The sequence below is a fragment of the Xyrauchen texanus genome, chromosome 20, assembly GCF_025860055.1.
Source record: "Xyrauchen texanus isolate HMW12.3.18 chromosome 20, RBS_HiC_50CHRs, whole genome shotgun sequence".
NCBI classification, from domain to species: domain Eukaryota; kingdom Metazoa; phylum Chordata; class Actinopteri; order Cypriniformes; family Catostomidae; genus Xyrauchen; species Xyrauchen texanus.
The window spans coordinates 40841709-40861727 of NC_068295.1; the positions used below are offsets into that span (position 1 = coordinate 40841709).

At 38.2% G+C, this 20019-nt stretch overlaps 1 protein-coding gene across 1 annotated transcript in view; it reads left to right on the top strand.

The window, feature by feature from the left end:
• dst (dystonin) overlaps positions 1-20019 on the top strand; it is a 273043-nt gene that overhangs the window by 38362 nt on the left and 214662 nt on the right. Inside the window, exon 5 of the mRNA XM_052150432.1 lies at positions 18996-19057. Coding sequence (XP_052006392.1) covers positions 18996-19057 — 62 coding nt within the window. The remainder of the gene's footprint in view (positions 1-18995; positions 19058-20019) is intronic.

Here is a 20019-nt window from a genome sequence, read left to right on the forward strand (position 1 = left end):
AATAAGTAAATACAGAAGCACTCTCGTTGTGAATTACTGCTGCCGTGCCACTGAAGTAAAACTTGCATGTCAAAGCGTCTTTAAAGGAAACACCTCACGGTTATATCTTTAAAGGGGTCATATAATGGGTACATGCACTTTTTCAAGTTGATTGTACTGAAATGTGTGTTGGCTGTGCCTGTACACAACCATCCTATTATGATAAAAATCCATCCATGTTTTTGTTTTAATCTCCTTATATATTTTCCCCTGCCTCAAATCGAGCCGTTCAACCGTGTGACGTCACACGGTCGGACGCCCCTCCCAGGATTGTTGATTGACAGCAGTGTTTCAACACAGACCCGCCCTCGCTCGTGAGCGAGCTGTCAATCATAGTCCGTCATCATTACTGGAGCAGAATGGCGCCTAAGCGATTGTGGTGTTCTGTTCTTCGGTGTAATAACGAACACAGCAGTCATTTTGATGTTCCTAAATCTGAACCGCTGAAGACGCAGTGGCTGAGTTTTGTTTACGATGGGAATATTCCCCACGAGCAACATCAATGCGTTCATGTTTGCGCGAATCATTTTTCACCAGACTGCTTTATAATCGAGGATCAGTATAAAGCTGGTTTTGCTAAGAAGGGGCGGGGTGACCAAAGCTCATTATCATTTAAAGTCATATGCACTGAAACGGCGTGCTGAAAACAGAGCTGTTTTTGAGCAGGTAAAATTAGTGTTTTCTTAAAATACTAATGAGAATTTTTAATAAAACTATATTACAAAGTTTTCATTTAGACCCTAAAGATTCATATTAACTTGTACAAAAATGGCATTATATGACCCCTTTAATACATACTTTATTAAAGTTCAAATAATAAGGAAGCAGGACATGTAAATAAGTATAAACTCAATGAGTTGTGAGTTGTGTGAAGTGACCCGATCTAAGGGTCAAATAATAAAAAAAATATTTTCCTTTAATTCAGTGAATGTCATTTAGAGCTATGTTTATGATTTTGTCCTCTATTGTAAGTGAGCACATTTATTAGATCCTTTAAGTCAAAGTACAAGCAGGATAATCGGTTAAAAGCTTCCAATAATCGCCCAAATAGTCGAATAATCATTCTAATAATCATTAGATCAGTCGATTATCAAAATAATTGTTAGTTGCAGCCCTATTGTTGCCACCTTGTGGAACCACTAATTAGTGCAAATAATTGCAGGCACATGCACATTCTGCACTTTCAAAGACGCACGGTTAGAAAAATAGTCCTGTACGTGGATACTCAGCGTTCGCATCTGATCGGAGCATAATTTGGGCTTAAGAGTCCCACAGACACCCTAAATCAGGGGTGCCCACACATCTATGGCTTGAGATCTACTTTTTCATAATGCCATTATAGTAAGATATACCATGTATTGTTGGCAGTGTTGGCACGATACCAAAATGTCAGTAGTTGGTACAACTGTACCAGTGAAATTTGACAATTCTTGATACCAAAACTATTAGTAACCAGTTTGTTCATTAGGTAAACATTGTTATAATTGCTGAAGTAATTATTCAGGACAAGGAAACAACAGTAATACAATAAGAACAAAGAAACAAATTATGAAAACATTGCTTACATTTTCTAACAGCAGTATCAAAATGTATTGAAGAATATGAAAAAACGAATTCAAATTTACCATAAAACTTAATAGATCACAGGTTTTCACTGCATGATTAGAATACATTAATATTTGTAAAGCTACTGAAGTTATCCAGCAAGAGCAATAAATAGCCTTGATTACTTGTTATTGTTGTTTGATTAATATTAAAGTTTAATATTAATATTGGCAGATGTATAAGGGTTGTACGTTTACTTTATACATAACTGATTGTGTTTTAAATAATACCTTGTGCCGACAGGCATTTTATAGTGTACAGTCACACTGGCGCGTATTCAACGTGAACACTCTTAACACACACACACACACACACACACACACACACACACACACACACACACACACACACACACACACACACACACACACACACACACACACACACACACACACACACACACACACACACACACGTTGTGTTTCCATGTTTTATGGGGACTTTCCATAGACATAATGTTTTTATACTGTACAAACTTTATATTCTATCCCCTAACCCTCAAAAAAAAACGTTCTGCATTTTTACGTTTTCAAAAAACATAATTTAGTATGATATATAAGCTGTTTTCATCATGGGGACTGACAGAATGTCTCCACAAGGTCAAAAATTTCGGGTTTTACTATCCTTATGGGGACATTTGGTCCCCACAAAGTGATAAATACACGCTCACACTCACACACACACACACACACACACACACATCAGCATGCACAGAGAAAGAAGGCATCTGTCAGTCAGACAGTGCGTGAGGGCGAATTTCCAAAACGTAGGATGGCGCGTATGGGTCCTTTATATTCATTAAGAAAGCGATACCCATAAACCTAACGCTATCCAATCAAGTACAATTTTCCTCATAAATATGAATGTCTTCTCTTGCCATCCTGTGATTCGGAAATCTGTGCAAAAATAAGATAAATGGAGCCGAAATAAGGAAAATAAAACATGATCTTTAAGTTTAAAGTTTTTTTGTATAGGTTATATCCCTTTCTCTTTTTACCTGTTAATGAGATCGACCAATCGTGATCGAGGTAATGAGCCCCCCTGCCCTATACCTACCCCTATCTCTAAACCTAACCTACATTAAACCTAGTATTATCGTGGTATTTTATAGTAAAATAAAGTAACCGAAAATAAACATGGTTACTGTGTTAAACTCTTGTTATTTGAATGGTTAATTTTACCAGAATCAAACTTTATGTGACTAAATAATTGAGAGGAAATCAACCTTTATATTAATTTTTATGTATTGTTATAAGTAGTATTAAAACAAATTAAGAGTGGAGATGGAAAACAGAATGTGAAAAAGTGGGACAAAAGGGCAATTAGAACCCGGGTCGTCCACACAAAAAGAAGCACAATCACGGCTTCATTACCCACTATACTACTGTTATGACAGAGATGGAGCAGTTTGTCCTCAGTTTTCAGTTTTTCCACCAGACTACATGAGTGCAAATAGCAGAGCTGTGTGGCATGTGCTATAAAATCTTTCAAGACAGATCCGTCAGCTCTGAGGTTGTCACTTAGTACATTTACATCCACTTTAAAATGTTAATTTCATCCAGACCGTCAAACCGTGCATCTTATCATGTGGCTTGTTGAGCGCGGTACCGCGTTACCACGAGGAGGTTACCCCATGTGACTCTAACCTCCCTAGCAACCGGGCAGATTTATTTGCTTAGGAGACCTGGCTGGAGTCACTCAGTACAAAAAACTCTTAAGCACGATAATGACTGCGCATGTAAACATACTGATTAAGTGTGATTTTGAATTGAATTGATAAAAAACGATTTCAACTTTTTTTTAAAACTTGTTTAATATTTTAATTCCTGGTTTAGAACTACATTACCCACAATCCCAAAAAGAGATCCACCAATCAGAGAGGTTGCTGTCGACAGGGACATGGAAATGGAAATGGCACATAATTGGTCACTGTTAAACTTGAACTAAATAATTTTGCAGTGAACTTAAAAGATATTGTATTTACTCTCATAAGTAAGTATATCTCAGGATATCTCAGCTGTCATCGTATATCAATGAGCTCAGTTTACCACCTTTTCTTTTCCTTGAAGAGTTCTTCTCTCTGAGGTCACCTGCTGGTCAAGTGAATATTACAGTATGTTCTTTTATTGGATCATACTTTCCGTAACACTATCCTGGTCAAACATGTTGCGTCCTGACATTGAAGATTATTTTCAAAAGCTTTGCTGGATTGTGTAACTGGAATCATTTTGGGCTTTGTTCAGACTAGAGAGCTTGCACCTCATGCAATGTGGGATGCATGTCAGGCATGTCAAACAATCAGTATCATGCAATTGTTACTTGTGTGAGCATCTCTGTAAGGTTTGTTTAGCGTCTGATCGATTGTGCCACCCTTGCAGAACATTAACATTGAACTGAATCAATGGTTCATTTAAGTTACAATACCAGAGACCTGTTTATCCACCTGCTTTAACGCTCTCGTATACACGCATATACACCCCCACATATCCATATAATGATGGTGGAGACAGGAGAGATTACAGGAGACAGCTCATGCTCACCTTCCTCTGATTTATGAACCATAATGTGTTTCTAAGTGTGGAGTGAGGTATCACAATAAAAGCTTAGTCATCATTATCTGATTATTACGAGTCGTCAGGCACACACTCGTTTACTGTCGTGAATTTTTAATAAACTCTCATAAGAGTGTTGGGCTGTTAAATGAGCTATTTATGTGTGTGTGTGTGTGTGTGTGTGTGTGTGTGTGTGTGTGTGTGTGTGTGACCGGCCTTTAACTGCAATTCAGTCTGATAGTAGCCCAGATGAGCTCATCTCCATTTTATTAAATGTTGACTCATGTGGAATTATGTAAAAGAATGCAATGATCAGAAAATCAAGAATAGACTCACTTCTTGAATCCTCAAGTGGGCACTATTCTCTTTTTATTGCATTATTACATCATTCCTCAGGAAAATACTACTGTAGATTATGACTCATGATGTTTGCCATTATTCTTATTTAAATGCTCAACCCACCTAAAAGGTGTGATGCTCGTCTCTCCGTCTGATAGAGGGTGATATCATAGGAAGATTCAGATTATTTTCTTGCTGACTTCAGGCCTAAAAATGAGCTAACTGCAAGCTTTAGTAATTCCAGCAGGTTGCAATATAATTGCCTTATAAGTAGGGTCTTATTAACATTATCATGAGGATTTTATCAATAATATTACTCTGATCGATACTCCTTATCGGTTTGTTTTTTTTATCAATTATTAAATAATTGATACAAATATATAATTTTTTAAAGAATGTTGTTTCTAGACTAGCAACAGTAATGTTTACAACAGCAAAAAACTATAAACCTCAATATCTCACAGGAAACAAATCTAAAATGTCAATCAAATAATTGTATCCAATGGCTGTGAAGAAGGCAGGGAAGGCTGTCATCAAGGGGCTGTGTTTGATGTCAATCAAACTGCACACATGTGGGTCAAGTGCAGGTGGATCTGTCATTACAGAACATACACATTTTCACGAAAATAAGATTGTCCAAACAAACAGGGACATTTAAGCAGGATGTATCATGTACTTTCTATAAACTCTTTTGAAAAGGAAACTGGATATAAAAGTGTGGTTCACTCAATCAAACCAATAAAACTGTTGTTGTAGTTGTGTGTGTATATATATATATATATTTAAACACATTTTATTGTTGTTGTAAATGTAATGTTATTTTTCACATAAGATTGATCTTATGATGATGATCTCATCAATGATGCTACACGTTGCAAGCTGCAGACGAGACGAGCGTCTCCGTGTTAAGGTGCGTACACACTGCCAGCGACATCGCGCGCGACAGCGACTCAATACCATTCATTTTCAATGCGAGCACAGCGACTTCCGGCGACACGAGCTGTCGCGACCGTTGGCGCTAGATGTGGGCGTGTCCAGCAACGCGACAAAGTTGAGAAAAGTTCAACTTTGGAGCGACTAACGGAAGCGACAGCCAATAGGAGAGAAGACGGGAGAGCTCACGTGATCCTTCTCTCTCTCTCAGCTCCTGCAGTAACGGAAAGATGGATGAAAGGCTAATTCTTGCTGTTAGAAATTTTCCAGTGCTCTATGATATGTCTCTTCCCACGTACAAGGACATTTTTAAGAAGAATACTGCGTGGAAAGGTGTATCTGAGATTGCAGGGATTTTATGGACTCAGACAGACCGGCATTTGCATTTTCGCCGCAGATAAACAGCCGCTCTGGCAAACAGCACGCCTTGTTTCTCATTCATCTTTGATTTAAAGCATTTTATGTACTGATTCCATTTATATTTAGACTTTTCCCTCCAAAATGTTTGTTTTTAGTGGCAAGATAAGAGATTCTCTGTCAACAGCAATGGAATGACATCCGTGAATGTCATTTATAAACGTTACTAGGCAACCAGTAGTGGGAACGCCCACTAGCGACTTCACCGCCAGCCACTGGCGACCTGCAGCGATAAAGTCGCTGGCAGTGTGTACGCACCTTTAGAGTGCACATCAGCCTCTTCCTGTCTCGACTCCCGCTCAGATTGGGTCTCTTCCGCGACTGGTTGAAGCGGCTCTGACCGCACAAAGAATGATAGTTTTGGAGTTGTGCTTATTTACATTTCACGCTCTCGTATTATATTAACTTTAATTATTGATGAAATAAAGACATATCGCCAAGCCGTGATCTGTGTTTCTGTGTTATTTTTTGTGGCCACCAGTTCAGAGTCGGTCTGCTCGATCCATCTTCACCTGATTTCCATGCTGAACACCGGAAACTCACATGACCACACGTGCCACTCCCTAAACTGAGACTGACTGGTCATCTTTATTAGCGATGTAGAAAATGGGCAAACAGCTCTCAGAGAGAATGGGCTGTCACGTCCATACATCACATGCACTTATTTATTTAATAAAATCGCAGCATTTGCCGTCTGTGTCAGGGCGGAGGGCGGGGCCGGGTCGTGATTATACACACCCGGTCCCTTATCAGGCTAATTAAGCCTCCGAGAGGGATAAAGGCTGATCCGTCATGTGTGTGTGTTTGTGTCTGTTTAAGTTTATCATTAAAACTATTATTTATATTGTCAAGCCGGTTCTCGCCTCCTCCTTTCCATTGACTGCTTTACACCGTCATATAATCGCACAGGCTGACATCGCGATTGCGATATGATTAATCGTGCAGCACTATTTTCTACTTAATCTTCATTTGTACGATTCCAATGTCGATTCTTAACATGCCAAGATCGCTCTTTCTTTCTGTCTGCAATCCCCAACAATCAGATGTGCGTAAATACTTCCCATTTGCTGCAATGGGAAGTACATGTCTGTGATTAGCCACTGGCAGGTGATTTTGTAGATTTCACTCACCAGTGTTTGAGTGGTGTAGTGGCAGAGAAGTTCAGCACGAGATATTTCCACAGCATGCTGAGAGTCAAAGTTTTGACTCTTTCTGTGTAATGTGAGTCCAAAGATTTCATTTAATATCCATTCTGTCCTCTACAGTCAGTTATTTATCAAAAACAACAACAAAAGAAACATTTCATACTAATCACACATACTGTTGCATGGATGCTGTAAAGAAGTCATTAAACCAAACAAACACTAAGTCCCTTCCACAGGCCTTAAAGAGATAGTAGCATTTTAGAACTTGCTGTACATATCTAAGTAAATAGTACACATTAGGCATGTAAAGAACAAACATGTATCAATATACATTATATATGCAATCTAATATATGCAATTTCAATACACCATCTTTACTGATGTGGACTACATTTAAAAAAAAGATAAAATGTCACCAAAATGTTATTTAACTGTTATTTAACAAGTTAGAAGTTCCCTTTTATAATGAAGAACAGCATTAGCTGAAGGAGAATTTCTTTCTTAATGTATGCAAGCAAAACAGAACTGAACTATACCCAAATTAACTGAAATTAAAAGCGAAATCAAACCATGATATCGGGATGTATATCGCAGTACATATCTTATCATGAGGCGGCTGGTGATACCCAGCCCTACTTGACACTACACATTTTATGTTGATTTTAAGAACTAATGTTGAACAGTACATTTTGCTTTATGAAGAATATGAAACACTAAAAGACTGATGTCACTTATTTTATCTGTGGCGCTTCAGTGTTTTAAAAGATTATTGCATTTAGACAGTTTCATGGATGACATTATAAAGCATCCTCTATGACAGTGTTTCTCAACCTATTTTCTGCCACGGCACACTTTTTACGACTAAAAAAAAATTCTACAGCACACCGCTATCCCGCATAAGCTAACCATCATCAATATTTTCCCTTTTCAAGAACTTGTCCATGTTTTCTGTCCATCTTAGTAGTGTGTTTACTTGTAATGTTTGAAATTCGGCTATGCCAAAAAAAAAAAAAGTCACATAGAGTGCTTGCGTTAGACTTTCTCATCGTCCGTCATTTTGATGGACAGGGTCGCAAAAATTCCGTCATAGTCTATTATTACCAGTCATTTTAATTTTCACATTTTAATGATAATAAGACATTTAATAGCTTTTATATTTGTTCACGTTTTCATTTTTAATCATGAACTCAGAGGACGAGCATAAAGCAGATTATGCATTTATTTATTTATGAAGAGAACAGATGAAAAACAGAGACACCACACGAAGCAGATGAATGTTTTTTTCCCCGCAGTGAGAGCGTAGACCACTAAAACACGACATATGAACAACGCAATATTAATAAAAAACAAATACGATTAAAATATGAACAAAACACGTAAAAAATTAACTGACAGAACTCAATCGACAACTCAAACCTTCCTCCTGGTCTGCATCGACTTAAACTCACCTGTGTGTAATCAAACGCATCAATGGAGACTGATGCTGAGGTGATTGTCATTAGATTTTGCGTCTTTGCCTCGGACAGACGACTTCTCGTGTCAGTTTTAATTTGGTCCTGGAGGCTGAACACAGCGTCAAGCGCATCATTGCCCTCCACATTGCAGAAATCATCACAGAGGGGCGATTTGACCAGTTTTCCATGTAAAAAAGCGGGAGGTGTGCACAATAAACTTTGAAAACATGTATTAGGAATAGAGAAAATAGCTTGCAGTTGCTTTGATAGCAGAAAGTAATAAAAGGACTCGTTTATGTTTAGAAGCGTTTTCTTGAATTAAATTGAGTTAATTAACTGCGGTCTCTGATATTCATAAACAATAAGGTAATATTTTATTAAAAGAAATGATGAGACATTCAATGTCCATCCATCCATCCATCCATCCATCGTCAACCGCTTATCCTGTGTACAGGGTCGCGGGGGGCTGGAGCCTATCCCAGCTAACATTGGGCGAAAGGCGGGGGACACCCTGGACAGGTCGCCAGTCCATCGCAGACATTCAATGTCTCTTCACAAATTTGGACAGTTTTTAAATATTTCTTGTTGCTTAGTACTCTCAAAGAGATTATTGGTAAAGCAAAAACATGTGTGTGAAAAACACTTTTGTGTAAAGTCACTCCATAGACTTCAATGTATTCTACAGCGCTGACACAAGTCATGTGATGACCCTTATAAATATCACTCACTTTTGCACATTAATCATTGCTCTGCACAATCACAAAAGTGACAAATTTCTCCGTAAGGTGAGGAGTTTTTTTTTCATGCATTCATTTATTAATTTCTACTGCACACCTGACAATCTTTCACAGTGGTTGGGAAACACTGCTCTATGCAACATATTTAAATAGATTCAAGAGTTGTTCACTGGGTGATTACAAATCAGGTCATTTTGTTTTTTCCACTTATTAAGAATTTTCTTGCTGTTTCAAATGCTCCACCATCATTCCTGTCCCAAAGAAGCCCAAAATCACAGGACTCAATGACTACAGACACTTCGGTCTGACGTCTGTGGTCATGAGGTCATTTGAGAGACTGGTGTTGGCCCACCTGAAGGACATCACTGGACCTTTTCTAGATCCCCTTCAATTTGCAAGCAAACAGGTCTCTGGAAGACGCAGTCAACATGGGATTACATCATGTCCTGCAACATCTGGACAGACCAGGGACATATGTAAGGTTCTTTTTTGTGGATATATATATATATATAGATAGATACCTGCCGAGGCATGGACTCTATAAAACCCCTTAAGGTGTCCTGTGGTATTTGGCACCAAGACATTAGCAGCAGATCCTTCAAGTCATCAGACCTGTTGGTCCAGCACATCCCACTCAATAAGACTGAGATCTTTGGAATTTGCAGCCCAGGGCCATTCCCCAACCATGTGTGCAGTATGGCAGGGCACATTATCCTGCTTAAAGTGGCCACTGTCATCAGGGAACACCATAGCCATGAAGGGGTGTACCTGGTCTGCAGCAATGTTTAGGTAGGTAGCACAGGTCAAATTGACGTCCACATGAATGGCTGGACCCAGGGTTTCTCAGCAGAACATTGCCCAGAACATCACACTCCCTCCACCGGCTTGTCGCCTTCCCACATTTCATCCTGATGACATCTCTTCCCCTGGTAAACAGCACACACGTACACGGCCATCCACATAATGTAAAATAAAACAGGACTCATTGGAGTTTGCGTTCCCATTGTAGGTGTTTTTGCCAGTGGACAGGGGTCATCATGGGCACTCTGACTGGTCTGCTGTTACACAACCCCATACGCAGCAAGGAGCGATGCACTCTGTGTTGTGACACATTCCTCCCGTAACATCAAACATTAAAATTTGAGGGAGTGGTCTTCTGAGGAAAATTTTAAATCTTCCATAATATCCTGTAGGATCTCGCCTGCTTATCCTTGCAAACTTGCAGAAACAACCTCAGAGTGGGGTCGTGTACATTTGATTTGATCGTCTCATTACATTAGCGTATGAATGGGTGCTGGTGGGTGTGATCACATTACAGATAATGAGATGGACCGGTAAAAACTGTACATCGCTTTGTTTCAAACAGATTGCATTGCAGGAGAATATTTGTTTTAAATTGGAATAGTTTAATATAAAAGTAGACATTTGAAGCTTTCTTTAGACATATGTTTCATGTTTGTGTGATAAGTATTCGCGGAGTTTCAGTTCATTTTTGTGACGTGTTTCAGAAATATGCTCGTGAACACAGAGACTGCTGAAAGCTCACCATTTTTATTTTCTTTATTTTACAAAAGCACAAGATTTTGTTGTTATTGTGAGTGTACATAAATAAAAGTAGACCCTTTTATAGTCTCTAATGATGTCTTACACTTATGTATACCCAAAAAAAGAGTATTTTAAGTTGTTTCTGCTGTAATGACGAAAATATCCTGCAGGATGCGCCTGCGCTACTTTTACCTACAATTGTGTAGAATTATGCAGATTATTTGTCATTCTTACTATCATGAATAGTGATCAAGTTTGGAGATGGATTTATTTTGACAAACGGTCATTTTATGTCTGCAATCCACGGTAGTGCTCTTCTAACTTGCTTTGTAATGTTATTGTTTTGGTAAAGGTTTACTATTCAGCTGTGGGCCGGCTTTTACCTAATACTGTGTTACAAAATGGTCAATCTCAAGAGTTTTATATAATTATATAATTACAAGCTTTAATGTTATGGCCGCTATCCATGGTAGTCCACGGCTAACTTGCTCACTAAACCTCTAATGCACCGGGTAAGGTCCAACCTGGAGTAAGCCTCTGTTCTCCGTTCATAGCTCGGGCAACAAAAGTTCAGCTACACCCATTCCAGCAAAAGGTGACTAACTTAGATGACCAATGTGTCTTTTACATGAAGTTTTGTTAGGTTCACAATAATCAACTGTGTACTTGTATGAAAGCTTACCACTGTTAAACGTCCTGCTCATGTCGCGCTTGCGAAGGTGGTTCGGGTCGATCAGCTTGTTCTTCTGAACTTTCATTATGATACTCGGACTCAAACTGATTTGGTTAAAATAGATGCCACTGTTACCATAGTTACAGCAGTGTTTACAGCTGTTAAGGGAGCCTGAATCTCTGTTATGGTAAGGGGCATTACATTTCCAACACGCGGTTGACCAAACACAACAAACTGGGCCAGCTGACCAATGAGAGCAGACTGGGCTTTTTGGAAAGGGGGGCTTTAAAGAGACAAGAGTTAAATCATAGCGTTTGAGCCAGAGGATGTAGAGAGAGGAAAAGCAATGTACAGAATTAGTTAAAGAATGTGTTTTTTGAACATTAAAGCATGTAAACGTATTCGAGTAGACCCCCAAAATAAAATTATGAACCTGTAAATTAGCATAATAGGTGCTCTTTAAATATTACACCCATTGGGCACATAAAATATCCTGGAAATATCTAGAAAAATTGTGCCTTGAGAAGCATTTCAAATAATAATATGCTACAGTGTTGTCACGTGACCTCATAATTTTGCATGTGTAATTCAGTAAGTGGCATTCAGTTATCATCATCTTGGAAATAAATATTCATTTTGCATTGTTAATCAAATTTTGTGTGAAGGTTATATAGGTTTTGGAGGTCAGATCAAATTTGTGACTCTGGAAATGGAAGGTCAAGTTGGTAGTATTACATTGTGGGATACAGTATTGTGTGCAGTCAGTGTGCTCTGTTGTATACCAAATTATTTTGGCAAATGTAGTACACTGTAAACCCTGAAGTTGTCATTACTGTAAAAATCAAGTTGTCTAAATTAAGTATTACTTGAAATGTCAAGTTTTGGACTCATAACTCAAATATTTAAGTATACTTAAGATTTGAAGTGTTAACTCAAACTACTAAAACAAACTAAGTAACAAATTGAGGCTATGGGGAATACCCACAATAACTTGCTGCTTGAATTATGTTTCCTTGGTCAGAGGGAACAGATTGGGGAATTTAAATAATTGTTATTAAGAATTCATTAGGTCTTCTGAGGTATTATTTATGCTTTGTTGCAAATAGATGTTTGGTGTAATGTCACCATTAGGGTGATCTGTGTCTCTGTGGTCTAGCTGGACCCTGGTCACACTATCTCAGTTCTCTTTGTGCATATGCAGCTGAAGTGCATATATGCATTTCTGTAAAGAATTATGTAATAACTAACTTTATTTGAGCTATGCTGTTGTTTGATCTAAAAATGAATCAATTCAATTAAAATTGAATATTGAGAAACAACAATATTTAAATTCAAATCTAAGTGTTAAGTGTACTTGCATGTAGTTAACTCAACTTAAAAGTTAAGTTCACTCTACTTGAAAACCACGTTAATTGAACTTAAATGCTCAAGTTTTGAGAGACCCCATTACTCAATGGAATTGAGGGAACAATTTAATCAAATGAGTGCAATTAACTTATTAGGGTTTTCAATGTAGAGTAGTCATCGCTGTTTTACGTGCATATAGAAAATATGCACTCATTTTACCTGGATTTTCAGGAGACTTGCGGCCCACTGAACATAAGTTTCATCATAGATATCTATTATCTACATTATTATTATTGTAAATAGGCTTATAGCTACAACAAAAAAGTTTATGTTTGGCAAAAATCTTTTGAAATATTTTTTCTCCATCTTAACTTTAAGTTGTCAATAGTCGTTGGGAGATACATTTTCTGTGAGCTGGTTTATCAAGTCTGATTTTTAAAGGGACAGTTCACCCAAAAATGAAAATTCTCTCATCATTTACTCACCCTCATGCCATCCCAGATGTGTATGACTTTCTTTCTTCAGAAGAACACAAATTAAGATGTTTAGAAGAATATTTTTGCTCTGTAGGTCCTCACAGTGCAAATGAATAGGTACCAAAATGTTGAAGCTCCAAAATGCACATAAAGCCAGCATAAAAGTAATCCATATGTTTCCAGTGGTTAAATCTAAATATTCAGAAGTGATATTAGTGTGGGTCAGAAAAAGATCAATATTGATGTCCATTTTTACCATAAATTCTCCTTCCTGCCAAGTAGGTGGCGATATCCATGGAGTATCCAAATCGCCAAAAACAAAAGAAAAAGAATGTGAAAGTGAAAGTGGAGATATACAAGCTGTGTCTCATTTGGAAGGAAGCGTCCTCTGGAGGTTACATTTGTCAGCTGCATATGTCATCAAGGCTGTTTCGTTTCAGAAAAGGGAGTAGGACACTTCAAATGCAGCCTTCTTTCACGGGAATTCGTAGGATGCATGAGGTGTATCCTTCGTGGGTACTCACAACCCACAATTCTTTGCTTCAACAGAAATGTCAAAAAAAAATAACACCAATTTGCCTGTAAATATGATGTTTAAACGCAATGTTAATTTCCAAATTGAAGTACCTCAGTAGATGGGTGCAGAGTATATAATATGTATAATTATAGTAATATATAATTAAAGTAAAATATTAGACTAAAAGTACACAAGTATGGGCGGCTGTGGCTCTGGTGGTAGAGCGGGTTGGCCACTAATCACAGGGTTGGCGGTTCGATTCCCTGCCCACATGACTCCACATGCCGAAGTGTCCTTGGGCAAGACACTGAACCCCAAGTTGCTCCCAATGGCAGGCTAGCACCTCACATAGCAGCTCTGCTGTCATTGGTGTATGAATGTGAATGTGTGTGTGAATGGGTGCATGGGACACAGTGTAAAGCGCTTTTGTAACCTCTAAGGTTAAAAAAGGCGCTATATAAGTGCAGACCATTTACCATTATTTACCATTACACCTGTAAAATATATTTTATTTTCTCTTAATATCATTATAACTCCCCTAAAATGTACCTCATACACTCACTCAAAGCGCTCACACTTGCTAAAGAGTGGCGTGCTGTCATAGCAACCATGTTACATGCCTTCAAAGGACACGTCCTGCCTAGCACGCAGCCTTCCAAACGAGATACAGCCATAGTCTCATGAGGCTATGTTAATATTTTTATAGATTAGCAACATTCTAACGTCAAAATCAATTGTAATGTATTGTGAGAACAAATGTAAGCAGTAGACAGTGAAGACAGCTCACTAGATTTTGTAAGTACAGAGCTAATGTTGTTCATTGTTGATTTACAAAGTAGCAATATCTACAAAATGTCAGTGAAAATGTTGCTCTGCATAATCATATCCTGAGGAGTTTAGACAGCAGTCTTAGCATTTCTCACAGCAGCGTAGAAACAAATTGAGCTGTTCTTATGTAAACATTCACCATGCGGTGGAGCCTGTTACTCATGGCTGCTGCTGGAAAACCTGACGGGACTCGTTCTAGACAGTCCTCAAGAAACAGAGATGTTAAAGCAAGGGAGTAGCTGCTGCCTGCGAGGCAGGGAATTGTGGAAGCATACATGAGTCCCACCTCTCTGGTAAACACACACGCGTTGTCTAGAGCGGGGCTAACAGACATGCACGGCGTTCTGCTGAAGGCTCCTGATCTGGGACCGTGTTGCCTGATGAGCGGAGATAGCCAGCGCAATGCACTCCTGGTGGCACTCATGTGCTGTATGGGTCAGTAGCTTTCATTAACTTCCTGAGATTGATCCATAAGGTTGGAGCTGACGTGGTTTTGCAGAAAAGAGATTTTCATTTTCTTTCTACTTCCCAGATCTTCTGGTGTAAGGCAGTTTGGAGCAGAGTTTAAGTCTGTTAATGTTTACGGGTCTAAAGTCCAGTGAAATGTTGTTTGTATGCTCTGACTTTCAGGTTGACTTGACCGGTTTGACAGTGGTTGTCTCTAGGGATTCAGATGTTAAGGACATTGATCTGTTTTGGTTTGTGATTGAAAGAATCGGGGTACGAGTCCTGAAGTCAACACATGAGCCGAAATTACCATTTGACCTAACCGCGGTTATTTGAGATAAACGCGATTATTGTGCACTATAATATAATAATAAAAACACATTTTAATGCCCAAATATGGCAATTTTTTGCGAATTTATAAATGGCATTAACGGAACATTTGAACTCGGAGCATCCGGAACATCAACCAGAACATCTCCTGTCCAGAAGTTAACCAAAAGGAGAGATATATTTTAAGTATTTAGAAATGTTGATATTTAAAACATGATTGTACAGAGCATTCATACATTTTTAAAGCCTTAAAAGGAAATCATATATCCCTATTTTATTATTTGATTTATACATTTGAAGTTAAATATATAAAAATGAATTCTTAAGGTGAATGAAGCACACCTGCACCTTAAGAAATATGACAATTTAAAACAGACAATTAATTGCAGTTATTTTTTGACAATTAGTCGTCAGCCAGATTGAAGGGAAGTCTGGCGGTTGTTCCCAGATCCTAGTGCCTGCCACCTGCAAGCTCAAGTTTATTGCTTTTTAAGGGACAATGAATGCTAGAGTACTGAAGAGGTCCGTAAAAGCATTTTTCATTGCTATAGTTCCATTATATAGCTGTTTATAAAAAAGAAAGAAAAAAAGAAATAGTCGCAGTATGTCTGAGCTGCGTGTGATGCGGGCAGGTCTGTTGTCATGGATACAGAAAACAAAATACAGTGGTTGGAAGCAGTGTGTAATGGAAGACTACACAGAGATTCAGTCTCTTTCTCTAATTAGCTCTCATATCCTGTCCAGTGTTCCAGAATACATGACATTTAGCTAATGGTGGTTTATTTTTTTGGAAAAGTTTAAGTCATGTCAAAACAAGGCTTCATTTTAAAGTACCAATTGCAGCATCTAAAAATAAAATCTTTCTCTTAAACAAATGTATACATTTAACTAGGGGTGGACGATATGGAAAAAATATCATATCACGATTTTTTCAGGAAAAATCACGATTCACGATTTTATCACGAATCTATTTCATGTTGCTTTTTAAGACTATTTTGCAAATTACATGAGCCGCAACACAGGAAAAATTATATCCCCATTTAAAAAAATATAGCCCTACAAGGTAACAAAACATAAAAGGGAAAAAAATGACAGACTATGTCAAAGTACGTTTTCGAGCATATTTTAATCAAGTGTATATTTAATGGAAGTGCAATTGTGCGAAGTAAGAACATTCAACAGGACTTGCATTACAATCAAAGACTTCTCATCACAAAATGAACATTGTTTTAAAAACAAAAAATCTAACATTGGCAACAGCTGTAACAGACCCTGAGCAAAACCCATGTCAGCATTTTTTTCTATTTTTATTTTTTTTGAGGTAGCATCTAGCATGAAAAATATAGATAACTACTTAAATAGGGTTCTGAAGTGCGGCTAGACCATAAGTCAGCTGTTGTGGCAAAAAACATTTACGTTTTGAACTTTGTGTTCCATCTTGTTGCGGCATTCGCAATACAGCCGTGGAATGGCTGTCGCAGAAAAATATTTGCGGCTGGGAATCTCGTAACGCGGATCAACGACTTTGAGCAGTCTTTTGAAACCCTTGTTTTCCACAGTTTTTATGGGGATCATATCCTTGGCCAGGTAAAATGTCACTGAATCAGTTACATCTTTCCAGCGCTTACTTGTCCTGTCATACGGAGTTCCCTTCTCAAATACCTCCTTCGTTAGAGTTGTTTATTTAAGCCTTGTAACGTTAGCCTCTGGCTGCTCCGTGGATGTACCTGATGCACTCGCACGGGTTCCCCTCACAATTTGACTATCAGCATATTCTTTAGGGTGTTTTCTTTTGAGGTGGTTAAAAAGATTTGTTGTGTTACCATCCGACGTGTGAATCTTATCATTGCAACATTTGCAAATAACTGTTGTTTGCGCCGTGTCTGTTATGGAAAATCAAAACCATTTCCATATTACCGATGTTGAATTTTTTTTAGGAATCAACTCCTCTGTGTTTTCATCCATCGTCCCTGCGTTGCTAAATCTCACGAGCAAGTTTATGATCCTGTTAAAACGCCGACATCTAGCGCGCATCGCATGTTGTTAAGTAGAAAAGCCATATAACTGCATCTGATAGCAATAGTATCCAGCTGCAGACCCGCAGCACCACCAGTTTCAGAACCCCAGTTTCAGAACCCCAGCGCCAAAACCTGAAGTGAGGCGAGCTACGTTCTAAACCGGTAGCCACCTAACGTTTTGGAGTAGGCTACACCACCAGTTCAGAACCCAGCCAGAACCTGAAGTGAGCGAGCTTCGTTCAAACCAGTAGCCACCTAACGTTTTGGAGAGTACTTTGCTTTTATTACAAACAAAACATCATACTTTATAACGTATGTTATAATGATTCTTTAAGGTACAGTACAATAAGCATTTTAAAACGTTGATCTTGTGTAATATAATTGTATATAGTTATCCGTTTCATTGTATTATGAGAGTTACTTCCTGATCATGATGGTGAAAAAAATGCTTGAAACTTATGGGCATTTTATATAAAATATACTTTATTTCACAAGAACATGTGCAGCATGCATTTTTCTTTATGTAAAATAAAACATGTCAAAAAACTAAAAAGAGAGAAAATTCAGCATAATTTTAAAAGAAACAATAAAAATATATACAACAAATGACCAATTCACCCCTAGGCCCATTTTATCATGACAATCCTGTATAAATTAAACTTAAAATGTATCAAATGAGGAATTCACTCTCAGGCCCATTTTGTCCTTACATTCTTGCTAAAATAACTCCATGTCATCCCTGAACACAAAATGAAATAGAAAGGGCTCTCTGGAAGCTTCTGACTGTTCCAGGAGATTGTTGCGGGCCTTTTCCTTGTGGTCTTCATTCATTCGAAATGTCTCTACAAGAGATGAAAGCACCACACAATAATCTCAACGTAAAAAAACCCCTCAACTATAAGGTAACATTAACTCACAAACAATGCATATAACAGAGGAACGTGGAACAAACACTTTAACACCTTCACAAGATGTCTTCAAAACGTCACCGCAAGGCTCATTTACAACACGCAAAAATGTATCGAACCATCTGTAGAATTTTTTTTTTAATACAGTAAAGTATGACAACATATTCAAGCTTCATTAAGATGATAAAGTTATGCACAATTTAAATATTTAGCAGATAAACGCTGAACTTAATATATGCGATAATTTTTCACAACATGATATCAAAAACGTTACACAACTCACCATGCTCTCCGCCATGCTTGTCTCATTGTCAATAACTCCGCCCCTCACTTCAGGTCCTGGCGCTGGGGTTCTGAAACTGGGGTTCTGAAACTGGTGGTGCTGCGGGTCTGCAGCTGGATATGTCTCTCTGATAGAACGTGCACTGTAGCACGATACAACGATATTTCCGAAAATGTAAATCGTGGAGACATTTTAATCGTTCACGATCAAATATCGTCATATCGCACACCCCTACATTTAACCTAAAATCCTGATGTTGAAAAAAAAAAACGATTGCCCTTGTACATTTGTCAACTACTCAAATATACAGTAACAAGTAAAAAGTAATGGATTACTGTATTTGATATCTGATGTGTGACTGTATGAGGAACTAATTCTAAATGATTGTGTTTTGTTTTTCAGATGAAAGAGACAGAGTCCAGAAAAAGACTTTTACTAAATGGATAAATCAGCACCTGTTAAAGGTAAGTTTGGTATTTTTCTCAATGAGATTGGAGATATACATCAATATTCATGACATGAGCGAGGTGCATGTTGTTGGTGGTCAATATATGTTGTTCCCGTTATGTTGTGATGTAATCTCCTTTGGGAACGTTGAATACAATTTTTGTCCTCTTTAGATAATTGTTTTGTGTTTGTGAATTTCTCTGAGAATCATAGTTTGCCATAGTTTTAAGATGTCCTGGTGTATCTTAAAGACAATAAAATCCATATATGTTTACTTAAAGGAATATTCCAGGTTCAACACAAGTTAATCTCAATCTACAGCATTTGCGGCATAATGTTGATTACCACAACAAATGTATTTTGGATTGTTCCTCATTTTCTATAAATCTATGCTACAGTGTGGCACGTGAATGGGGGCCAATTTTTTAACATTACAATACAAACCTTTTTAAAAGTATAACCACAAGAGGGCTTGGGTTGCTCAGCGAGTAAAGACGCTGAATGCCAAACCTTGAGTTGCGAGTTCAAATCCAGGGTGTGCTTAGTGACTCCAGCCAGGTCTCCTAAGCAACCAAATTGCTAGGGAGGGTAGAGTTCCATGGGGTAACCTTAGGGCTGGGCGCTAAAACAATATCGATAATATCACGATAAAGAAAATCCACGATAAGATTTTGAGGAATTTTCTATATTTACTGCATGTCTTTCTCAGGCTGCATTTCCACTGGGGCGGACGAAATCCGCTCAAAGGCGCTCACAGCGCTAGGAGAGATCTCGCTCCGCACCGCTGCCAATCCTATGATCCACCTTGCTAGCGTGACGCTTGGCTTTCATTGGAATGAATAGAAAACGCTCTCAGCTTCACTCACAACGCGCCAGTGGTAATGTAGGGTCAGACTGGATGAACTTGCTAATGCTAGCTGCCTTGCTAATAATTAGGTTATGTCGGACACCGGATTGAATCCATCCGCACCGCAAGACT